The following is a 15,071-nucleotide window of genomic DNA, read 5'->3' as shown; positions in this document are numbered from 1 at the left end:
CCAATTCAACAATGACATACATAAAGAACAAAGAACACTGTAGTGCATCCTGCCAATCTAGAACCTTTGTAAACTGTTCAGGTTTTTTATATATGCTTTTCTTTGGGGTGTGTTACTGGAGGAGTCACCCAAGGGTTTATTAGGCCTAATTCTCTGATTTCCAAAGATGAAATCTTAAATCAGCCTACGCCATTGGTTTCTTCAGCTGATTTTAAACACTTGCAGGCATCTAAAAGTCAAGTGAATAAAAAATTGATGAACAGAATAGACTGATGAATATAATAGAATCAGGGACATAGAAAGGGAGTGGACTGACAATTCTCAGGGGGAAGGGAGTGTGAGGGGTGTGGGAAGAGATTGGACAAAAATCTTACACCTATGGATGAAGACAGTGGCGTGGGGGCAGGTAAAGGCATGGGGTAGGGTGGGGAATCAGGTAGAGGGGAGGTATGGAGAGGGGGAGAGGAACACCTGTAATAATCTGAACAATAAAGATTTATTTACATTTCTATGAAAAAAATAAAATTAAAACACTTGCAGGGAAGAACGAATCATAGGAAAAAGAGTACAAAAAGGTATTAGAGATTCATATGCCTAACAAAGCATTCTTTCTTAAACTGAATTTTACTTTACTCCTCTTAAATCCAGTTCTACTTTTTCCCAGCTTCTTTATTTAACACATTCCCCAATGATTTAATCAGTAAATTAAATATTGGCGAGTTATAAGTCCTTCATGTGTTTGTCATGAGTCCATATGTGTCTTACTACTTTGTTGTTTATATCAGTTCTTATTCCTGTTGCCTCTTCTCCTGGTTTGCCTAATTGTATTTTATTGCATGCCACTCATTGAATTTGAAAAACATGGAAATAATTTTAATCCTAGGAGAAGAATATCTTTCTTAGAAACGACTCATGTCTGCTTCTGCCCAACATCGAGGTTCGTTAACAATACCAGAGAACTGTAGTGCATTTTCTGTGCATGAATGGTTTGAAGCTGGGCTGAAATGCACACATGGACTAATCCTTTTGCAATTTGCCCTTAGTCCTAGGACACAGTCCAGCTCAAAGCCCAAGGAATTTACCAATACCTCCCTAAACTCACACACATACTTTTCTGAACTCTGGACTTGACCTTCAGTTGCCCTAGCTTTGTAAGACTTTTGAAAGTACTACTCAGCCTCTCACTTGCTCAGCAAACTCCTCCCTCCCCACCACACTGGTAGGGGGATAAGTAGGTCAGTCTTTTCCTTCTGGATGTAAAAGGGTTGGGACAATTTACCTAATCTCTTATTTCCATAATATTGTCAAGTATTACTCAACCTTGATTTCCTAGAGTAACCCAACCTCATATTATCTTATTGCAGAAAATACTTTGCTACCTTTTTTTCAAGCTTTTTGTTTATGTTCACATATGAGATTGAGATCATCCCATGATTCTCCTTTCTTCTACAGCCCTTGTCTATTTTGTACATTAGAGTATAGCTAATCTCATGAATCATACTTTCACATCATAATTAATATACAAAATTAATTAAATGATCTCTTTGAACATTAGGTAGGACACACCGATAGAGCTATCTGGGCTTAGTGTTTTCATTGTGGGAAAATAAACTAAAAATTCAATTTATTTTGAGGCAAAAGCACTACTCATACTTTCTATATCTCCTTAACTCAGTGTTAATTTTGATAAATTATATCTTTCTTATGGTATATGCATTATGTGTATGCTTCAAAACTATTGATTTAAAGTTCATGACATCTTCTTTTCATTTATTAATTAATTTTTGGATCTCTTTTTTCTTTAAAAATATTATGACAGTTATCTATTTTCCATAAATCTCTCCAAAGAATCAACCTTTGTTTCACTGATCCTCTTTAATAGGTGTTTATTTTCTTATTGATTTAATTTTCTAACTACTTGCATGCTTAGCTTATTCATACTGAACTTTTTTTCCATTTCTATTTAGGCTATAAATTTTCTTCTAAGTATCGTTTTAGTTATATCCACAAATTTATTCTATTATTTCCCTTATTGTGCAGTTCTAAGTATTTTCAAATTTCCATTACACTTTCTCCCTAAATCCATGTTTCTAAAAGTCTGTATTTTAATTTCCATAGAAAGAATGGTTTTTAGTTATGTTTCTGTCATAACTGTATTGTGGTCAAAGAATGTGGTTTATATTATAACAATCCTTGAGGCTCACTTTATGACATATCACATGGTCAATTTTCAAAGATTTTCCCACTTGTAAACATACAGTCTATAAGCTTTATGCATATTCTATATATATATATCCATTAGAATAAGATTTAATTGTGCTCAGCCTTTTTTGTTTGCTTACTCTATTATTTAGAAATGTATGCTTAAAATCTCGTCTATAGGGCATTTATAATTTATTTTATTTTATTTTGCTTAATCACTTCACATATTTCACCTAACCCTGCAACTTCCTCCCCCTGCAACTTCATCCCTCTGACAGCTATAGCCTGTTCTCTATCTATAAGTCTATATCTCTTTTTGTTTGTTAGTTTATTTTGTTCATTAGCTTCCAAATGTAAGCAAAATCATATGGTGTTTGTCTTTTTCTGACTGGCTTATTTCACTTAGCACTGGCTTGACTCTGAGTAGGAGAGCCATTGAAAGGTTTGCACAAGAAAAGTACCAAGGTCTGATTTAGATTAGGAAGGCTCATTCTAAATGCTGCAATAAGACTTGGTTATAAGAAGACATTGTGAAAACAGGGAAATCAGTTAGAAAGCTATTGCAGTAATTTGCCCTAGAGATGGATTCTGGATATATTCTGGATCTATTCTGAAGGCAGAGCTAAAAGAATTTTCTGACAGAATGAATGTTGAGCATGACTCCACATTTTTTAAAAAGTTGTCATCCTCTGATATGAGGAAGGCTGCTGGAATAGAGATGTTGATGAAGAAGATCAAAAATTTAATTTAGATATGTTAAATTTGAGATATCTGTTCAAGGTCTTGGAGATCTGCAAATTTCTAACTTTCCTGACAGAGCAGCATGCATATTTTATTCAGCATTTTACTTACTTCAATGGGGAGAGGTAACCGGGGTTTGCATTCTGCCATAATACTAGGAATGAAGTGTTCCTTTGACCTTTCATTCTGTCCCTCATTATAACCCTTCTGTCCCCTTTACTATTGGTGCTTTCCTCCAAACTCTCTCTAGTCTCCACATCTTTTTTAAGATATGAAGAAGGAAACTGGCATTAGTGCTCCCATAAATTTCTAGGCTTTCCACAAACACTGCAAGAGAACTTTGAAACATGAAGCAGTAAAAGAAAATATGGAACAGGAACAGAATGTTTCTTTATAAAGTTGAAACATTCTAAAGGAGTTGCCCCAGATACAGTCTGTAGATACTAATATTATAATACCACATTCTGCCATGTTGTACTTCAGTCTTTAGGGTTTTGACTTCAATCTCATTACTCAGTCTTTGAAGCGGACACGGACATGTAACCCTATTAGAAAACAAATGTACTATGCTTGTGGTAGCCCTATAGGCATTTCACTTCATTAACTTTGTTCTGAAAAATTATACAGGTGTCACACCAGAAAAAAAATTGGGAAGCTCTGAACAAATAGAAAATCTATCTTAACCCAGCTGCCAAGTGACAATATAAAATTTGACATTTCAGTACTTAAAGATCCAGAGTAATTTTTATGACACCTCCTCACCAAGTAATCCTAATTGATTATACTATTAGAGACAATTATAATAATATTCAAATCAGTTTCTTATTAAATGCCATTTCCGTCCCTATTTCCTAAAACCCTTTTTTTCTCTTATTCATTTGAAATATTATAAATGTTAAATATTAGTTTCCAAGCATTTCAGAGTTACTTTCCCATAAACCTAAAGGGAGCTATAATATCATGATCAATACACAATAGTTCCTGTACAGTATTGACATATATAAATTATGCAGCATGAAAAAGCAGCCTGGGCAATAACAAGTTAGAATTCTCATTTCCTTCATGCAAATAAATTTGTTCTTAACTGAAAATCTCCAGCATGACTGATGCTCCTATTTAATAACCAAAAGGTTTGAGAGATAAGAAAAGTTGGGTTAAGGGACAACTTAATAACTAGCTCTAAAATGAAGGAAGTTTCCAGAAAATGACACTAGAATCATATCTAATAAGGTCATACAGGCAGAATATGCAAATCTTCTTTTGAACTACAAACACTTGCCTTCAATTAGAATTTGAGTTGGAAGGGAACTCCATATAAATTATATCTCAGTGCTCAGATGAGAAAACTTGGGTAGAAGGCGCTAATAGGACTTACCAGGGGTAAGTCAGTGTATCAAGCCAGTACAGGGGCCAGAACCCCAGGCTCCTAACTCCGAGACCAATAGCCTCCCAGCAGGCTACACCTGAGGAAGTACTCAGAAATTCTCCAGATACAATTAATCTGGATTTATAGTAACTTACAGCAAGCAGGCAGACAAGTATCATAGAGCAGCACTTCTGTAGTATTTCTTGGCAAAATGCAGATTCAGCTTCAGCAGGTCTGGGGCAGGGCCTGAGGTTCTGCATTTCTATCAAGCTCTCAGGTGCTTCTGAAACTGCTGGTCTACAGGACACTTTGAGTAGCAAGGCTATAGAGCACTCTTGGAGCTGAGCAAAATGGAATGGGCCCATCATACAGCCCTGTACACCCAAATATGTAGGAAGTGAATGACTGAGGGGAGCATAGCATGGTGTGTTAAACAGCTGGTATAATATCCGGGTTTAGATGTTCTTTGTTGGCTATTCCATACCCATTCATATTTCTTTTCCCATGCTGCTTTTAGTATGCATCTTGAAAAAGTTACTTTCCCAGACTCCCTAGCAGCCAAGGATAGCTATGTGCCCCAACTCTGGCTGATGGGACTCAGGCAAATGTCTGCTGGGGTCTTCCAGTAGAGAAAAAACTTAGTTGCAGGTAAGACGTGGGCCACCTCTTCATGCCTTTTCTGCCTTAAAAGAGAATGTGATGCTTAGAGAGGCAGCACCCATCTGGTTACCATGAGGCAAGAAGCCAACATATAAAGAATGGCTGAGTTGAAAGACTGAAAGAGCATAGTCTTGATGACAAAGCTGAACCCCTGCCCTAGCCTGGACTACCTACCACCAGACTTCTTCTTATGTAAATTAACTGAAGGTTTGTATTGCTTAAGCCATTCTTATTATCACTGTGTATATATCCTTTTATAAGTCAGATACATATTCTAATTAGAAGGATGCTTCTTCTCTCCTTCCAGTCATTTCAACAGTTCAGTTTTGTCCTGACAGCCAAGCCCCAGCCTTTAACACTCTGTGTGCCCTAACAAAGAGTCTCATAAATGCTTTTCTAACTGACAAACACGAGGGTCTTTTCAGTCTTCATTGTACATCAAATGCTCATGGTATTGGACTCTATCATCCATTCCTCTTTCCTCTACTGATTTGCATGGCACTGCTCTAGTCTGGTCCTCTTCCTCTGCCTCTACTGCTTTCCTCTAACCTCTGCCTCTGCCCCCGCTTAAGCCTGCATGCTCCCCACACTTCCATGTTTGGCCCTATTTCCTTCCCACCCTATGTCCCCCCACTGTGTACTTCCATCAGCTACCACCGAGTCAACCACCTGCAACCATTTCACTGAATTAGTAGCAAACAGTAGTTAGTGTTCATTTTTCCAGAATGGTGCTATAAGCCCGAGTACAAACATACCTTGGAGAGATTGTGCATTTGGCTCCAGACCACAGAAATAAAGCAAATATCCAATAAAGGGAGTCACGTCACTATTTTTTTTTTGATATCTCAGTGCATATAAAAGTTATGTTTATACTATACTGCAGTCTATTTAGTGTATAACAGCATTATGTCTAAAAAACAATGTATACACCTTAATTTTTTTTTAAAAAAAATATATATTTTATTGATGTTTTTACAGAGAGGAAGAGAGAGGGATAGAGTTAGAAACATTGATGAGAGAGAATCATCGATCAGCTGACTCTTGTGCACCCCCTGCTGGGGATGTGCCCACAACCAAGGTACATGCCCTTGACCAGAATCCAACCTGGGACCTTCCAGTCCGCAGTCTGAAGCTCTATCCACTGAGCCAAACCGATTTCGGCTACACCTTAAGTTTAAAAAAAAAAAATATTGCTAAAAAAATGCTAACCATCATCTGAGCCTTCAGCAAGTCATAATCCTTTTCCTGGTAGAGAGTTCTACCTTCAACTTGTAAGATATGCAATGTCTACAAAGGACCATAAATCAATGTGCAATAAAACACAGTGTGCACGTATAAAAAGCAGTGATGTAATGAAAACTGGGTTTCTTCTCAAGTCTAGCTGACCCCACCTGAGCAAAAAGTGTCTCTGGCAGCAGCACACCTCTAAGGGAACAAGGACCATGGAAAAAGTTGCGCAAAAATATGTTGTATTCGTTTGTCCTTACTGTAGCTACATTTCTTTTAAGTTGTGAATCCTTGGATAAATAAATAAGGAACCTATATTAAGTGCGTGTGTGTGCACACACATGGGCATGTGCGTTTGCTTTGAGTCCAGTCAAACCATAACCCGCCCCTAAGACACTACAAACTGTTTAAATCTTTAGTATGGAAATAAAGTTATTTGTACTAAAGTTATTTGTCCTTGTTTGTGTTCTTCATTAAAATGTAAGCTCCTGAACGTCAGAGGCTGTTACTGAGTGCTTGTTGAAAAGAAGGGACACTACGCCAAAACCGGTTTGGCTCAGTGGACAGAGCAGGTGTCGGCAACCCACGGCTCCAGAGCCGCATGCAGCTCTTTTGAAGCTTTACCGCGTCTCCGACAACTTGCAAGCCTGTGTGAAAATGAAGGTAACGTCTTACAGCCCTGATGTGCTGACACTGTGCACTGAGGTTCAGGAGCAAAAATCCCATTAACCAGGTAAATTAAATATTTTAATTAGCTATTAATTTGCAAAAATATATTTTACATTGTTAAGTGAAAAAGTCCTTTTTTTCTTCAGATTGACAGCTAACTGCATGATCCGGTATATGGCATTAAGGTAAGAAACAATATATGCAGTGTTATATTTGTTTTAAATGTCGCAATGGTTTTGCGGCTCCCAGGTTTTTTTTCCTTCGGAAACGGGTCCAAGTGGCTCTTTATGTCTTAAAGGTTGCAGACCCCTGGGATAGAGCATCAGCCTGCGGACTAAAGGGTCCCAGGTTCGATTCCAGTCAAGGGCATGTACCTTGGTTGCGGGCACATACCCACTGGGGGCCATGCAAGAGGCAGCTGATCGATGACTCTCTCTCATCAATGTTTCTAGCTCTCTATCTCTTTCCCTTCCTCTCTGTAAAAAATGAATAAAATATATTTTTTTAAAAAGTAGAGAAGGGACACTTATTTGATGGAGTACTTTAGGCCTATGGAGGACAAATGGCTTCACTTTGTGAACTACTGAGATCTCTTTTAGTTCTGTGTATTTAATGACCCCACTTCTAGTTTGTGTGAGATATCTACACTAATAAAGGAGAAACATGCTAACTGACCATACCTTCATGATGCCCTCCAGCCAATTAGGAGTATGCAAATTAACCCAGCAAAGATGGTGGTTAATTTGCATACACAGGCGCTCCAGGACTCGGAGCAGCGTGGGAAGGCGGAAAGGTAGCTTGGCCTGGATCGAAGGCAGTGCCAGCAGCCAGAAGGAAGGCCCTTTCTTGCACGCATTGGGTCTCTAGTTATATATAAAGTATTTAAGCCACTTACTCGTATAGTGTACGTTCTACCTCCAACTCTGCCCCGAGCTTCTAAAACCAAAACATTAACTTCATGTTCAGCTAACAGTTTAGCAGCAGATAATCCTAAAAGGGGAAAAGAAGAAAAACAAAACCAAAGAACATATTAACATATAAAGATGAAACATACAAAATTTAACCAGGTCTACACTTAAAACTAATGCAGGGCACAATACACAACCCATTGATTTTGCTTTCTAATAAATTCTGACCACAGTGATTAACTGGACCACCAATTTTATAATCTGTCATATATATTATATTATCTATCATACTTTTATTATCTATCATAAGGTTGGTTAAAAAAGTATACTATAATTTTTAAAGTATATATTTTTTGGTTTTTGATGATAATCAAATCACATTTAAGAGGATTTTAGTGCAAGGTGGGTACTGGAAATATTGGGATGAGAAGGAATCACTTTGATTTTCTAACCACTATGCTGTATACGTGAAACTAATACAAATTAATATTGAATAAAAACTGTAATTGAAAAATTAAATAAAAAAATAATGTGGAGTTATGTCCTACTTCCTTGAGGGTGAAATATGGACATGAATTATTTAGAATTCTTCTGCTCAAGAGATATTTATTTATTTATTTATTTATTTATATTAGTATTGACTCATGAATGTTTTATACTTTGGGTTATAATCCAACTAGAGACCCAGTGCATGACATTCATGCACTGGGAGGCGGGGGTCCCTCAGCCCGGCTGCGCCCTCTTGCAGTCTGGGACCCCTCAGGGGATGTCTGCCTGCTGGCTTACATCTGTAATTAAACTTTCAAGGAAAAGGTTCTTTGCTTCCTGAGATATAAATCTCAATTATCTTGTCACTGTGAAACCTAGTTTGACACTCCTGCCTTCTTTACCTCACCCAGGTTTTTCCTTTACCTTGCATCTTTAAGCATATTCACAATGCTCTCTTTCAGGAAAAAAAATAAAAGAAAAAGAAATTGGCCCATTTCAATCATGCCACCCTTTCCAGTTAAATTTCTGGATTTCCTTCCACAACAGATGATCTAGTGCCTCCACCTCCTCACCAGAACAAACCTTGAAAAGCAGTCTATTCCTCACGGAAAAAAAATTCCAGTGACTCTACTATTTTTTTTTTTGCCTTTGAAATTGTCTTTAATTCTGATCATTCCTTTAAAATCATCCACCCCAGGATTCACTCCCACACAAGAAGCTCAAGCCCCAATTCTGCCCCCTCCCCACGCAAATGAGATTCATGTTTCTGCTTGTAGGACACATTGCCTTTGAGGTCCCATGAACTCTCCAATTTTCACCCTGCAATCCTGTACCCAGGCTGTGTCCCTCCCTTTCCCCATTTACCCTGAGCTTGAACCTGAAACATGGGGTGGCCCCTGTATAATGCACCCCGGTCCGAGGTTTCAGCTTTGAAAGGCCCAGAAAGAAGCTCAGGTGTACAAACTGAGCAAGGTTATTACAGCAGTGACCCTACTATTAATATAGATAAGTGATATAATCATCGGTCACACCATCCCTGTTATATTTTTCTTCTTAGCATACATTGCCACCTGGCACATTATAAATGTTAGAAGTCAGCAGAGTCTAAATGCTACTAGTACATTTTCTGGTCTTTGGACTAGTATTGAAATTTTTTTAGCAAAATACAAGAGAATATCGTGTGCACATACATTTATTTGGTACATACAACCTTTCCTATCTATCTACCCACCCATCCATACATTCACACATACATACACACATCTAGATCAATCTATATTTTCTACTTCCTTTCAGAAATAATCACTGCTTTTGAAAACACCAAATCTTCTAATCCCTTTAATAAGCTCAAAGACAGTGTTGTCTCAAATGATAAATAGATAAAAACTAACAATTAACTTCAATTTGTACTGAATTGGACAGACTGTCTAGACAGCCCTAATCTATTTAATTATTGTTCAGCATTCATCTTCACTTTACATAAATAGATCTCACCCAAGTTAGGGAATGCAATTACCGTTTAATTCATTATTTGCTCTAGTTTTTCATTGAAACTTAAAATACACCAAGGGCACTCCACACTGCTTTCCTTAGAATCTGCACACTAAGATGCACTGGGGTTTAAAGCAGTAGATTCCAAATGTTTTACGGAACGCTAATCCTCAAGATGCTCAAGGGAAAGTATCAATATTCATGGAGGTTGGAATATCTCATGCGGTTTCTCTTTCTGGGAAATGTGTGGTGTGCACTGGCATATTAAAGGCCCTGGTAAGTCCTACAGTGAAGACACCTGTTTAACTTCGCATTTTTCTACCCTCTGCCTTTAAAAAAATAAAATTAAAAACAAAAAACTATACCTCAGAACAAACTTTTCAAAAGCTGAATTCATATTGTGAAACGTTGTTCACATATTTACAGTAATGAAGTCCCCTGAGCAGGTTTTCAGATGAACAATGCCTAGAGCACAAGCTAAGAGTATTGAAACAAAGTTTTAATGTAGCTCTGGCTTATGTTCTGCTCACTCTCCTAGTTCTGTTTATTCTTAAAAGTGACATGTTTCTTTAACTTTGACATTTGTTACCACTCTGGAATGTGTATAATATGCATCATATTAAATTTTTTAAGTTAATGTTCTATTATTCAGTGAAATGGTCTCTGGTCAACAGAATTCTTACATAACTACATATTTGGATTCTTGGGCCGAATACTCTGAGGACAATAAAAAATATACTCAAACATCAGTGGATAGAGCGTCGGTCTGTGGACTGAAAGGTCCCAGGTTTAATTCCAGTCAAGGGCATGTACCTTGGTTGCGGGCACATCCCCAGTAGGGAGTGTGCAGGAGGCAGCTGGTCGATGTTTCTCTCTCATTGATGTTTCTAGCTTTCTATCCCTCTCCCTTCCTCTCTGTAAAAAATCAATAAAATATATTTAAATATATATATAAGTCCTGTCCTCACCAGTTTTTCAGTGGTTAGAGCATCGGCTCGAAGGCCAAAGGTTGAGGGTTCAATTCCGGTTCAAGGGCACGTACCTTGGTTGCAGACTCAACCCCTGGGTCCCATTGGGGCACATGTGGAGGCAACCAATTGATGTGTTTCTCTTATCAATGCTTCTCTCTCTCTCTCTCTCTCTCTCTCTCTCTCTCTCTCTCTCTCTCTCTCTCTCTCCCTCCCTCCCTCCCTCCCTCCCTCCCTCCCTCCCTCCTTCCTCCTCCCTCCTCCCTCCTCTCCACTCTAAAAAAAAATAATTCAATGGAAAAAAATATCCTCAGGTAAGGATTTAAAAAAATGTACAAATCTTGACAAAAGTTACAAGAAATATCCAAAAGCATTTACAACTGACATAGGGACTATTAAGGCACTCATGAAATCCTGCTAAGCACACACAAAGATGATGTGTCTGACTTCTCAGGAACCCTTGGGAAGGAATGCCTCTCCCATCTGCTTATGAAACACCCAGTCTGTGTGCAAAGTTTATCAAGAGCCAGACTTGCAGCTGTGAACTCTCTGGGGAGACACAACAGCCATAAGGCAATGTTTCTAGTCAGTTTTGCATTAAAAAATCTCTCCAATCTGACGCATAGAGCTAAGATGAGAGGAAGCCCAGTGCCTTTTCCATTGTTAGTGATGCACTGAGACTTAGCTTCTGGAACAGGGACTCTGCGCAAGAAATGCCCTTTACTTCCCCCAAATGGAGAACACCAAATTAATAGCAGCAACCATGGACAGAGCCAGGTTTCAAAGGGCCTGAAGCTTATAGAATGTGGGTGCCCTTCTTAAGAAAAAAGAATGCAAAGTTAAAAATATAAGATTCAGCATGAAGCTGGTTGTTTCTTTAGAGTGAGAACCAAAGGGGACCTGCAGTTGTAAGGCCATAAAGCATGAAGGTCATGAGCTGCATGGTTAAGGAGAAAGAGCAGGTAATCAGAGAGAGAAAAAATAAAAGATAAAACATTCCTGAAGAAATACTGGGGCACAGAACTAGGAAAAGGCAAGAGCAATATCTCAGAAAGAACCCTGAATTGTGAAATATGGATGGTATGGAGATAGGAAAGGAGACAGAACTAATCAGTTGACATTACACATTCTCATATTTGTTTTCCAGAATCATATTGCTTTAGGATTTTGGAAAAGCAGTCCATTGCAGGCACTCAACAAGTGTTTGTTGTGTGAGTGAATGAAAGAATGAATGAAAGCAAGGGAACTACTCCTTTTTACATTTTTGTTTATTGAGTGAGAGAGAGAGATCAATTTGTTGTTCCATGAATAGATGTATTCATTGGTTGGTTCTTCTTGTATGTACCCTGACCAGGGATCAAACCTGCAACCTTGATTTATCCATCTAACCAACTGAGCTTCCTGCCCAGGGCTGGGAAAAATTCATAAACATACATGCATGTTTTTGCTGGCACTGGCTGGAGTTGTCAAAGCAACAGCTTATGTCAATCTCTTTTCCGGTGATAAGAGACTCTTTATCCTCAACAGGCCCAGTAAAAAGCTAACTTCACCCAAAATTAATTTTGGTAAGCATGTTGGGAATCTCCTCAAAAGGAGTGTACATAAAAATGGCTTCTGCGGGCCACCCTACTTACTCCCTTCCTGCCTTTCTCCCTCTTTCTAAATCAGACCCTGCAGCTATACTTCAGAAATGATTACCACCCTTCTGAGTTGTGGACAGATTAGTGTGGGATTCTCGCTAGGGCTGAAACATAATGTGTGAATTTCAAACATTTATATGAATTATGACAACACAAGTGACCATTTAATATATCAATCATGATTGGGGGGGGGCTCTTATTAAAAGACACAGGAGGGCATACCCTGACTTGACCTTGATCCCAGCTTCACAAAGGGATTGATTCTCTTTGGGCAATATATGCCCTACATCTTCCTGCAAGTTCTAAACAATACACTGGGAGTAGGATAAAATTAAAACCTGCCCCTCTTTTTCTGGATCTTTCTCATTGAGGTAGCACAGGTTAATAATATTATGTAAGTTTCAGGTATGCAGCATTCATATTTGATATCTGTATACACTATATTGTGCTCACCACCAAAATTCTAGTTGTCATCTGCCAGCATGTATTTGAACCTTTTCCTTTAGCAATTCTTCCTCTTTCCTGTTCACTTACCCAATTTTCTAAGGAAAGGCACTTTAAAAAGAGCAGGGCTGGAATAACATGATTACTACATCAACACTACAAAAATCCGGGTACTGATGTCCTTTGCCTGTTTCGGGCAAAAGACATGCAATCCGCGAGGCAGCGCAGCCACCTCGGGAATTAGAAGTGAGAGCCTTAAAGGGGAGACTATCCTTCAGCCACTTCCCGGCTAGGTGACTGGACTCTAAACACTTCAGTTTTGTAAAATGGAGGCGACCATACCAACCCCCTGTCAGGACTGCGGAGGACCAAGAAAATCCACCTAAAGTGCTTCAGATAACGGCACAGCAAGAGCTCATGGTTAGCATGGAACAGCAGCGACAGGCGATGGTTCCAGCTTCTCCCAATGCACACCCCCACCCAAACGGGCACAGCCCCCGCTTCTGCTCTGCTGGGTCTGGGGCAGTGGCTGCCCTCTCTCCGATGCCCCAGAGAGACACCCCGTATCCCCCAAACGCCAGGGCGCTGCAGAAAACCCCCTCCTCCCAGGGACCCCGGGCTGCCCCGGAGGCTCACACTGACCTGAGATGCCACCTCCTATCACGACCACGTCGAACATGTGGCCCGAGACACTCGCCTTCTCCCGACTCGCCATGCTCTGCTGGACAGCCTCCTGGGGAGAGCGGCTGGCCAGGGCTGGGGAGGGCTCTTCTACCCACTCTCTCGCGGAGCCCGGGGGCGGAGCCAGCTCGTCGGCTGACGTCCAGTCGGGGTCCCGCCCATAGGGCGGGGCGCACACTTGGACGGACACCCCGCGGGAGTCCCGGGCCGGCCCCGACGCCTCCATGGGCATCCGGCCGGTGGCCATTCTGCCCAGCACCTGGGCGGAGTCCAGGGGCGGAGGTTGGGGTCCAGAGTGCCGAAAGGGGCGGGCCTCTGGGGCCAGCCCCCGGGGGGAGCCGGACACCGAGATCGTTTCTAGGGACCAGCTGCGCAGGGTGCTGAGCTGCGAGGACTGGTGGGAGCCCTGGCTGAACATCAGCGAGGAGTTGGCGGACAAGGGCCGCTCCTGCACTGAGCTGCGGGCGGTGCTGAGCAGGGAGGCCGGCGAGGACCCCCGCTCGGTCTCTAGCGACGAGTGGGAGGAAGCGGTTATTTCTTGGCCCGAACTCCTCTCGCTGCCGCCCGCCGGGTACGGGGGAGACCCCTGAATCGAAGCTAGGGAAGAGCTCAGGAGATGGCTAGGTCTCAGCCCAGCCCCCAGGGACAAGCGGGTCGCTAAGGACCGCAGGGATTCCTGGGACGACCCCTGGGGGGTGTTGTGCGGCGCCCCGGGGATCACCACCGAGTCCGGGGTGTAGGGAAGGGATGCGCGGCGGGGGTACTCTCGGATAGAGATGCCCGACGTGCTACTGGGCTCGACGGACGAGGACAGTTCTGATTCTCGGAACACGCTGCCCGCGGACGGCTGGGCGGGCTCCTGGACGGGCATCGTCTTCGGGGTGTCACTGGGTTGGGGAGGTTCGGTGGCCGTTACCGGGAGGCTGTCGGGGGCCACCCCCTCGGAGACGTTGGAGTGAGTGTCTGAACTGGAGGGCCGGGTCCTCTGGTCGTAGGCTGGGACGCCCGGGAGGTCGACGTCGGATCCTTGGCCTGAAGCGGCAGCGGCCTGAGGAGGCCCATGCGAGCCCCAGGGGTCCTCGGCGGCCAGGGTGGCCAGGGGGGAGAGGGTGCTGGAAGGCAGATAAGACACGGGCCGCCTCTCAGAAATGGCGCTGGAGCCCGTGGCGGAGGCCGGGCCGGGGGTCTGCGCTGAGGCGGCCAAGAGGCCTCGGCCGCTGCCGCCCCGGCCCCCGCCCCGGCCTCCGCCCCAGGAGACGTCGGGTGGCTGCGCGCTCATGGCTCAGGCCCGGCCTGCGGGGAGGTGCTCCTCGCTTCGCTCCGCCCCTAAGGCTGCCGGCCCTCTTCTCCGCCCGCGCTCCACGCCCTCGGAGGCGCCTCCCGGAAGTGAGGCGCGCGAGTTCCGGTGGGCGAGCTGTTGGGCGAGGCCACCGAGGGGGCGCCGGGGGGGAGAGCGAGATGGCCCGGATGGCCAGCTGAGGAGACGGGTGTGGCCGCGAGGGAGGGGGTCCGGACCCGGAGCTGTTTTTACCCTTACACTTGAACTCAAGAAGACTGGGCAAGGTGGATTTTAGAAATCGGGGAC

The 15,071-nt window shown here is 42.4% G+C and overlaps 1 protein-coding gene across 1 annotated transcript in view; it reads right to left on the bottom strand.

The window, feature by feature from the left end:
* LOC311614994 (amine oxidase [flavin-containing] A-like) overlaps positions 1 to 14,792 on the bottom strand; it is a 49,299-nt gene extending 34,507 nt beyond the window's left edge. The window contains exons 1-2 of the mRNA XM_084870114.1: positions 13,448 to 14,792; positions 7,761 to 7,855 (exon numbers count right to left, since the gene is read on the bottom strand). Of these exons, the coding sequence (XP_084726240.1) occupies positions 7,761 to 7,855; positions 13,448 to 14,765 (1,413 nt within the window). The 5' untranslated portion in view covers positions 14,766 to 14,792. The remainder of the gene's footprint in view (positions 1 to 7,760; positions 7,856 to 13,447) is intronic.
* Positions 14,793 to 15,071: the final 279 nt, after the last annotated feature.

Source organism: Pipistrellus hanaki, assembly GCF_964339955.1.
Source record: "Pipistrellus hanaki genome assembly, chromosome: X".
Lineage (NCBI taxonomy): Eukaryota > Metazoa > Chordata > Mammalia > Chiroptera > Vespertilionidae > Pipistrellus > Pipistrellus hanaki.
This window is presented reverse-complemented; position numbering and strand designations above follow the sequence as displayed.